Source organism: Elephas maximus, chromosome 5 (genome assembly GCF_024166365.1).
Source record: "Elephas maximus indicus isolate mEleMax1 chromosome 5, mEleMax1 primary haplotype, whole genome shotgun sequence".
Lineage (NCBI taxonomy): Eukaryota > Metazoa > Chordata > Mammalia > Proboscidea > Elephantidae > Elephas > Elephas maximus.
The window spans coordinates 36413250-36423980 of NC_064823.1; the positions used below are offsets into that span (position 1 = coordinate 36413250).

The 10731-nt window shown below is 37.6% G+C and overlaps 1 protein-coding gene across 1 annotated transcript in view; it reads left to right on the top strand.

The window, feature by feature from the left end:
* Positions 1-8011, top strand: part of ARSJ (arylsulfatase family member J) — a 101534-nt gene extending 93523 nt beyond the window's left edge. Inside the window, exon 2 of the mRNA XM_049885463.1 lies at positions 3663-8011. Coding sequence (XP_049741420.1) covers positions 3663-5064 — 1402 coding nt within the window. The 3' untranslated portion in view covers positions 5065-8011. The remainder of the gene's footprint in view (positions 1-3662) is intronic.
* The last annotated feature ends 2720 nt before the right edge of the window (positions 8012-10731 follow it).

The window sequence follows — 10731 nt, forward strand, 5'->3', positions numbered from 1 at the left end:
CAGTAATTATCAGTGAATCTTGATTGCATGTTTGATAAATTTAAGACTACAGAAGTTGGTAAAAAACTTCAATTTCTTCATCTTTGATCTTACTGATTGGTGGGTAAATTTGAATAATAGTCGTATTACCTGGCCTTCCTTGTAGGCGTATGAATATTATCCCACCACTGATAGCATTGAACTTCAGCATAGATCTTGAAATGTTCTTTTTGATGATGAATGCAATGCCATTCTGCTTCGGTTTTTCATTCCCAGACCTTAAGATAGTCTGATTCGAAATGGCGAATACCAATCCTTTTCAGTTCACTAATGTCTAGGATATCAATGTATATGCATCCCATTTCATTTTTGACAATTTCCAACTTTCCTAGATTCATAGTTTGTACATTCCACATTCTGATTATTAATAGATGTTTGCAGCTGTTTCTTCTCATTTTGAGTCATGCCACATCAGCAGATGAAGGTCCCAAAAGCTTGACTCCATCCATGTCATTAAGGTCAGCTCTACTTTGAGGAGGCAGCTCTTCCCCAGTCACCTTTCGAGTGCCTTCCAACCTGGGCGGCTCATCTTCCGACACTTTATCAGACAATGTTCCGCTGCTATTCATAAGGTTTACACTGGCTAATTCTTTTCAGAAGTAGACTGCCAGGTCCTTCTTCCTAGTCTGTCTTAGCCTGGAAGCTCAACTGAAACCTATCCACCATTGGTGACTGCTGGTATTTGAACACTGGTGGCATAGCTTCCAGCATCACAGCAACACACAAGCCCCCACAGTATGATAAACTGACAGACAAGGGGCTTTGAGAAGTTTATTACATTTGAAATGAGCAAAATTGTGATTATTGAAACTTTCACAGCTAAATGATCAGCAGAGGAGACAGTTCATGTGAATGGTGCTTGGCATTAGTCACCAGATATCACAACCAATTGTTGTGGAACCATTTCTTACTCAGGGTGACCCGATGTGTATCAGAGTATAACTGTGCTCCATAAGATTTTTAATGGTTGATTTTTCAGAAGTAGATAGCCAGACCTTTCTTCTGAGGCTCCTGAGTGGTCTCAAACTTCCAATCCTTCAGTTAGCAGCCAAATGTGTTAACACTTTGCACCACCCAGAGACTCCCAGTATCGCTACCAAACCAAAATCAAATCCATTGCCGTCGAGTTGATTCCAACTCATAAAGACCTTATAGGACAGAGTAGAACTGCCTCATACGATTTCCAAGGAGCAGCTGGTAGATTCAAACTGCTGACCTTTTGGTTAGCAGCCATAGCTCTCAACTACTGCACCATCAAGGCTCCAAATCACTACAGTTCCTACAAAGCCATCTGTCTTAGTTATCTAGTTTTGCTATAACAGAAATACCAGAGGTGGGTGGCTTTAACGAACAGGAATTTTTTCTCACAGTTGAGGAGGCTGGAATTCCAAATTCAGGGTGCCGGTTCTAGGACAACACATTGCCCAAATGGGCTTATAACGGCAGTCACAGAGGTTAGGATTTATAACACTTATTTTGGGGGGACACAGTTCAATCCATAATACCATCTGTGTCTTACTGCAAGCGGCACTTCCAAAGAACTCACAGGTGTATTATACTTTCATTTGAACATTTAACAATAAATTGAATTATTCACCAAAGATATGTATGACACGTTGGCCTTTCAGATTAAATCAATATGGAAAAAGTTTTGGTTTGGTCTCAATATTACTCTTTATAATTTGATTCCAAGAATATTTTTATATTTACCCTAACACTCTCAGCAACCTTCATTTTCTTAGACTTTCTATATTTTCTTTTTAAAAAGTCCTTTTGAACTCATATAACAACTATAGAATCAATCACTTTTAAAATGTCATGAACTAATAAGCACATCTTGACCCAATTGAAAACTCACACACTTAGGTGATAATAACTACTTCTGGGAAAAAGCTGTTGGCAAAAATGTCCTTATGAAAAGAACAGTACCAGAAATTAACATTCACTTAGTTTAATATACAGAAAGGGTTACCACATTTCTTTAGACTATATTAATAAGAAATTGTAATAAAAAAGAGGGAGGCACTCTGGGAAACATATGTGAGGACTCATTTCCTGGATACTTTTTAGGAAGATGTAATCCTTCATACTTGTCTTGGAAGATGTCATGGATTGAATTGTGTCCCCCCAAAATATCTCTCAATTTGGCTAGGTCATGATTCCCTTGTATGACTGAATGATTGCCTACCATTTTATCTTCTGGTATGATTTCCCATGTGTTGTAAATCCTATCATTATGATGTAATAAGATGGATTAGTGGCAGTTACATTGATGAGGTCTACAAGATTGGAAACCCTGGTGGCGTAGCGGTTAAGTGCTATGGCTACTAACCAAGAGGTCCGCAGTTCAAATCCACCAGGCTCTCCTTGGAAACTGTATGGGGTGGTTCTACTCTGTCCTATGGGGTCGCTATGAGTCGGAATCGACTCAATGGCAGTGGGTTTGGTTTTTTTGGTTTTAAGCCAATCTCTTTGAGATATAAAAGAGAGAAGCAAGCAGAGAGACATAGGGACCTCATACCACCAAGGAACCAGTGCCAGGAGCAAAGTGTATCCTTTGGACTGGAGGTTCCTGCACTGAGATGCTCCCAGACCAAGGGAAGACTGATGCATCATGAGGACCTTTCTCCAGAGCCAACAGAGAAAAAGCCTTCCCTGGAGCTGGTGCCCTGAATTTGGACTTGTAGCCTACTCAACTGTGAGAGAATAAACTTCCCTTTGTTAAAGCCGTGCACTTGTGGTATTTCTGTTATAGCAGCACTAGATGGCTAAGACAGAAGAAGTCCAGACAGAATGCTCCTTAGAAGCCAGGATGGTGAGACTACGTCTCACGTACTTTGGACATGTTATCAGGAGGGATCAGTCCCTGGAGAAGGACATCTTGCTTGGTGAAGTAGAGGGTCAGCGAAAAAGAGGAAGACACTCAATGAGATGGATTCACAAAGTGGCTTCCACAGTGGGCTCAAGGGTAACAATGATTGCAGGGCAGGGCAGTGTTTTCTGTTGTACATAGGGACGCTATATGTTGGAACTGACCCGACAGCACCTAACAACAACACCACCGATCCTTCATACTAGTTAAAACATTTAATCTAAAATGGTTTTTCAACAATAATGTATTATGTAGTCAGAAACATTTTCTTTACAGAGATCTAACAGTTTGGGGACTAAGTATGAAATACCGTCTGACAATAAATCAAGAGGTTTTTGTACATTTTTGTGTGTATTTCAGTACTAAAAACTTAGCTTGAAATAAATGATCTTAGGAAATGATTTAGACTAAGAAAATAATAATACTTTGATTCTGTATGATGTTTTCCTAATCTTGTTGATTTCCTATGTTACATAATTAAGAGATTAAAGTTTATTCAGAAAAGAATTTTAGAAGAGATAAGTAGTAAAATCTTAGTTTCAAAAGTACTGATTTAGATTTAAATGTATTTCATATATTAAATATGAAGTTAAGTAGAGTAAGACTTTTGAGTCAACAGCAGAAATAATTGATCATATATTTTTTGGGCAAAGTTTCTCTTCATAGAAACATTTAATTTAAGAATCAGTTTTTGTTTGTATAGAATCTCTCTTTTATCCTGTATTGACAAAGTTTTTGCTCTTTTGTCAAGGTATCAGATACACACCGGACTTCAACATTCTATCATAAGACCTACCCAACCCAACTGCTTACCTCTGGACAATGCAACCCTACCTCAGAAGCTGAAGGAGGTTGGATATTCAACACACATGGTTGGAAAATGGCACTTGGGTTTTTACAGAAAAGAGTGCATGCCCACCAAGAGAGGGTTTGATACCTTTTTTGGTTCCCTCTTGGGAAGTGGTGATTACTATACACACTACAAATGTGACAGTCCCGGAATGTGTGGCTATGATTTGTATGAAAATGACCATGCTGCCTGGGACTACGACAATGGCATATACTCCACACAAATGTACACTCAGAGAGTACAGCAAATTCTAGCTTCCCATAACCCCAGAAAACCTATATTTTTGTATATTGCCTACCAAGCTGTTCACTCACCACTGCAAGCCCCTGGCCGGTATTTTGAACATTACCGATCCATTATCAACATCAACAGGAGGAGGTATGCTGCCATGCTTGCCTGCTTAGATGAAGCAATCAACAACGTGACCCTGGCTCTGGAGACATATGGTTTCTATAACAACAGCATTATTATTTACTCTTCAGATAATGGCGGCCAGCCTACAGCAGGAGGAAGTAACTGGCCTCTCAGAGGTAGCAAAGGAACGTATTGGGAAGGGGGGATCCGGGCTGTTGGCTTTGTGCATAGCCCACTTCTGAAAAATAAGGGAACAGTGTGTAAGGAGCTTGTGCACATTACTGACTGGTACCCCACTCTGATTACACTGGCCGAAGGACAGATTGATGAGGACGTTCAACTGGATGGATACGACATCTGGGAGACTATAAGTGAAGGTCTTCGTTCGCCCCGAGTGGATATTTTGCACAACATTGACCCCATATACACCAAGGCGAAAAACGGCTCTTGGGCAGCAGGCTATGGGATCTGGAACACTGCAATCCAGTCAGCCATCAGAGTGCAGCACTGGAAACTGCTGACAGGAAATCCTGGATATAGTGACTGGGTTCCCCCTCAGTCTTTCAGCAACCTGGGTCCGAATCGGTGGCACAATGAGCGAATAACTTTGTCAACTGGCAAAACTATATGGCTTTTCAACATCACAGCTGACCCATATGAGAGAGTGGACCTATCTAACAGGTATCCTGGAATTGTAAAGAAGCTCCTACGGAGGCTCTCTCAGTTCAACAAAACTGCAGTGCCGGTCAGGTACCCCCCCAAAGACCCCAGAAGTAACCCTCGGCTCAATGGAGGAGTCTGGGGACCCTGGTATAAAGAGGAACACAAGAAAAAGAAGCCAAGCAAAAATAAGGCCGGGAAAAAGCAGAAAAAAAGAAAGACAAAGAAGAAGAAACAACCGAAAGCAGGCTCATTTCCAAAGTGCCATTCAGGTACTAATCGTGGATAAGTACAAATTTTCTGCTGTTAAATCAATTTTTAGCCTTTCCCCTGTTTTCTAGGCAAGCCAGCAAATTTAGCTCAATAATATCACTGCTGTAGCATCAGACATATTTTCATGTTGTGCCGTGCCAGAGACTTCTGCGACCTGGACATCCACGGTGGAGAATTATTCTACTCAGGTGCCAAAGGTGCTACTCATGTAAGCCACACTTGGAGGAGAATGGAGGTGCTTACTTCTGTCGCTCTGTTATAAAAGGTGGTCGATAATGAGTTCAACTGCTGTGCTTTAGTGAATTGACCAAATACAATGCTTTAAATTGTAAGAGGGGACCAGAACCTACAAGGGATGAACATGCTAATTTGATGGACATTACAGGATAGCATGATTAAAAACTGTCTTTAATAAAGTGTAGTCAAAGGATATATCACCTCAAACACCTTGAAAAAGATATGTTCTTAGTGAATTTTTGAATCTCAGTCATATGATAAAAAAAAGGTTCTTAAATGAATTTAATTTCATGTATCTTTTTTTTTTCCTGTGAAAATAAGATGGTTTTCTCACACGTGAACAGCTTGCACCTCGTATTTTCATGCATGAGAAAATGGCAAATCAGAATGTTTGAGCACATTGCCAAATATGAATGTAACTATTTTCTAAACACTTTAATGGAATGACGTTTCAGCATTGAATACATAATTTATTTTTACAGAAAAAAATTATTTTGTTATAAAAAGTTATGTAAATGACTTTTTATTATTTTATTCCTATTTTCTGCATACCATTAGAGTTTTATTTCATGTCTTCAAGATTAGCAGACACTGTAAAACTATAAATTACTGTAGTACTGTGTGAATTCATATATTAGAAAAAGAAAATTACTCAGAAAAAATTACAGTCATCATTGTTCAACCATTACTTTGAATGTAGTAAGATGAATATTTTCCTTACTAATTATTTGAAAATTGAATATTTGTATAGAGCTGAGACATCTTTATTGTTTCTAGCATAAATGCTATTTATGTAGCTATTAAATTGATTTTATTTTATGGCACTAGCAAATTTAGTTTGGCTTTTCTGATCTAACGTCTAGATAAAATTGTATTATTCATCTTAACAAACAGCAGTCTTTGTAAATAGGAAATTGAAGATATGGTGTGCTAACTGCCACAGTAGTATAATTTGGACTTTGCAAATAAGAGATGTATTTCCTCTTGGCTACTGCATGGAGAAAGATGTTCACTTGTTATTAATAAATAACTTTTATAATGACCCTACTCAAAAACCAAGTGAACACTGTAAGGACACACAGAGAAATGTAAGATAGGGATCCTGCCTGGAGTAGTTAAATAGCTGGTTTGGGAGCTCACACATGAAAACGTCATGAGGAGGGCTCAGGGAACATCATCTGTAATGAAGTTCATCAAGGGTCATCAGCGAGTGTAAACAGATGTGGTTCCTGCTGGCTCTGAAGCTTCCTTTGTAATGCCCTCTCCTAATAAAAGGAACAGTGGCTTCCACGTCTCACGGTTTACACGTGAAAAGTCACAGATACCGAGAACTGTGACCTGTTAAGTTACAGTTGTTACAAGAAAATGTACAAAGTGCTATAACAGCATGCCATTAAATATGTTTCTATCAGAACGCAAAGGGCTACCTTTGACAGTTTATGAAAATCTATAAAAGAGTCTATAACGTACTACTGAGACAACTAAAATGAACAAAATGATTGAAAGATTATTTTAATTTTAATATTTTATTTCTGGAATATACACTTCCATTTTATTATGTAGTATAAAGTAGCATTTCCCGAAGTTTGTGCTCTGTTGGCTGGATATTTTAAATGAGTCTTTAAAAATCAAAGACATATGGTCAGTGTATTTTCCCTTTCTTATCAAACCCAGCAATACCTTGGAAGAAAAAGCCTGGCGATCTTCTTCCGTTAAGATTACAAACAACAAAACTCTATGGAGCAGCTCTGTGTTACACGTGGGGTTGCCATGAGTAGGAATCAACTCCACAGAAGCTAAAAACAGTGGTAAAGCGTAAAATGATGACGTGACTTACAACAGCTAGCATCTTATAAGTTGGAAAAGGTAGAGTAATTGTGACATTAAAAGAAGAGTTTTGAGGAAAAAACAAGTTGGGGAAATGCTGAGTTAAATTAAGTTAAAAGTGAGTTAAAGTCAGCGCAGACTTTCTTAAGAGTTTTTAAAACCCTAGTTTCCATTGTATATATCTAACAGAAGGAAAATTACACACTGTTTTCCAACTTGTTATACCATAAAACCCTTCTCTATACCACATTGCACAGGACTAAAGTTCTGTGGAACAGACTTGGAAAAATGCTTGTGTAAACATATAATCTTCCAGAAGTTTTTAGCAAGACAATAAAGGAACAAAGAGTTACAAAAAGTTACTCATATTTGAGCCCAATAGGCATTACTGACTGTGATGTGATATTGTTTGTTATAAATGCCCGTAACATTCTCAGTGAAAATAAATTTGTCCACAGTTTTCCACCAGGAAATTGCTGCATGGATGTTGATCAGTGTCTTAAGAAGAGTATCTGCCACCTACGTAGGGCATTGGCTCAGCTATGGTTTAAGAGGAGTCTTAGCTTTCCTGCCTTCAAGAAGCTAAAAATCTAATATTCTAGTCATGTATAAATAACACACAAAAATGTTTTCAAAATGCTATCAGCAGCAGCAAATCATTAGGTATTTCAAGATGGCCAGGAAGGAAAACACTGTCACTTGATTTTTATGCCCTGAACGCTAAAACTACGCTAACAATGAACATTGATTCTCAGGTGTCTTTCTTCTAAATTGTAATCCTCAGGTTACATTTCTAGAGCCATCTGTGGCTCTTTCAGATGTAATGGGCATCTATTTTAGACCTCTGATCCCTTTATTAGTACAAAAAAGGAAACTCCAGTATTGAAAAATATGTATCCTATTAATTTTGTCAAAAAAAAAAAAAAAAACCTGTGTCTGGGATATGAAAAGATGTGGATATATATATATTTTTTTAATTAAAAATAAAAACCTTTGGGTTGACTTTCAACCAGAGAAAAATGCCTACAGATCTGTCAAGTCTATCTAAAGGACAAGCATCCTCAGTTTTTACAAACTCTTTCTTTACTTTCTAAAAATTAAATGAATATTACAGTTTTCCTGAGCAGACCCCTTTAAAAAATCTTAAGACTGGGAAACAAAGACATGGATCTATAAATGAGGAAAATGTCAAAACAATAAAAGGGGGAATAAACGATGTAGGTACAGAACTTTCAATGGAAAAGAAGTCCAGGCGATATCAAGTAATGAAAGATTGGTTAAAATATAGGAAAATAGGGTAAGTTTCAAGGTAAACCACAAAGAAAACTAGCAAATCTACTCATCAAAATAAAAACGAAGAAAAACATAAAGATTCAGTAAACACAAAAACTATAATAACAAAATCTACAAACAAAAAGAACTCAACACAGGAAAGAAAATGTCAGTGCCACCAAAAAATAAGTAAATAAACAACAATGACAACAATAAACTCATGGCTACGGATAATCACACTGAATGAAAATGACTTCAACGCACACATAAAGAGACAGCACGGCAGAATGGATAAAAAAGCATGACCCATCAATATGCTGTCTACAAGATACACATCTTAGACACAACAACAAATATGTTAAAAATGAAAAGATGGAAAAAATACACCACGCAAACAGTAGCCGAAAAGGGCAGGAGTGGCAATACTAATCTCAGATAAAAACAGATTTTAAGGCAAAATCAGCCGTAAAAGACAAGGAAGGATGTTATATAATGATTAAAAGGAAAATCCGCCAAGTAGCCATACCCTAATAAATATCCTTGCTCCCAACGACAGGGCTCCAAAACACATAAAACAAACTGCAACAGCACTGAAAAGAGAAATACTTTCACAATAATAGTAGGAGACTTCAACAAACCACTCCTGGGAAAGTATATAACATCTAAAAAGAAACTCAACATAGATATAAAAGATCTAAAGTCCACAATCAACCAACTTGACCTCATAGACGTATACAACACTCCACCCCAAACCCAGCAAATTGCGTCTTCTTTTCTAACACACATAGAACATGCTGATGTCAGCTGGGTCTTGGCTGAAAGAAGACAATGCCAGAAAGAAATTGACTATGCAAAAGCTTTCAACTGTGTGAATCATAACAAATTATGAATAATATTGGAAGAAAGGGAATTCCAGAACACTTAATTGTGCTCTTGAGAAACCTGTACATAGACCAAGAGGCAGTCATTTGAACAGAGCAAGGGGATACTTCATGGTTTAAAATCAAGAAAGCTGTGTGTCAGGGTTGTATTCTTGCACCATACTTATTCAATCTGTATGCTGAACAAATAATTCAAGAAGCTGGACTATATGAAGAAGAATGTAGCATCAGGATTGGTGGAAGACTCATTAACAACCTGCAATATGCAGATGACACAACCTTGCTCGATGAAAGTGAAGAGGGTTTGAAGCATGTACTGAGATAGATCAAAGACCACAGCCTTCAGTATGCATTACACCTCAACATAAAGAAAACAAAAATCTTCACAGCTAGACCAAAAAATAAGCAACATCATGATAAATGAAGAAAAGATTGACATTGTCAAGGATTTCATTTTACTTGGATCCACAATCAACACCCATGAAAGCAGCAGTCGGGAAATCAAATGACATAGTCCACTGGGCAAATCTGAGGCAAAAGACCTCTTTAAAGTGTTGAAAAGGAGAGATGTCACTTTGGGGACTAAGGTGCACCTGACCCAAGCCATAATATTTTCAATCACCTCATATATCTTTGAATTATGGTGCTGGCAAAGAATATTGAATACCATCGACTTCCAGAAGAACAAAAAAGTCTATTTTGGAAGAAATACAGCCAGAGTACTTCTTGGAAGCCAGGATGGTGAGATTCATCTCACGTACTTTGGACATGTTATCATAGGACAAGTCCCTAAAGAAGGGCATAATGCTTGTTAAAGTAGAGTGTCAGCAAAAAAGAGGAAGGACCTCAACAAGATGGATTGACAAAGTGGCTGAAACAATGGGCTCAAACAACAACAATTGTGAGGCTGGTGCAGGACCAGGCAGTGTTTCTTTCTGTTGTACATAAGGTAGCTATGAGTTGAAATGGACTTGATGGCACTTGATGACAACAACAACAAAAAAAAAAAATGCACTGTTGGTGGGAATGTAAATGGTACAACCACTATGGAAAATGATATGGCACTTCCTTAAAAAGCTAGAAATAGAAATACCATATGATCCAGCAATCACACTACTAGTAATATATCCTAGAGAAATAAGAGCTGTCATATGAATAGACATATGCACACCCATGTTCACTGCAGCATTATTCATAATATCAAAAAGATGGAAACAATCTAAATACCCCTCAACAGATGAACGGATAAACAAATTATGGTACACACACAATGGAATACAATGCAATGATAAAGAACAATGATGAGCCTGTGAAATATCTCACAATATGGATGAATCTGTAGGGCATTATGCTGAGTGAAATAAGTCAATCAAAAAAGGACAAATATTGTATAAGAGTGCTTTTTTAAAAACCCAAGAAAAGGTTTACACACAGAAAAAAACAATCTTTAATGGTTACAAGGGAGG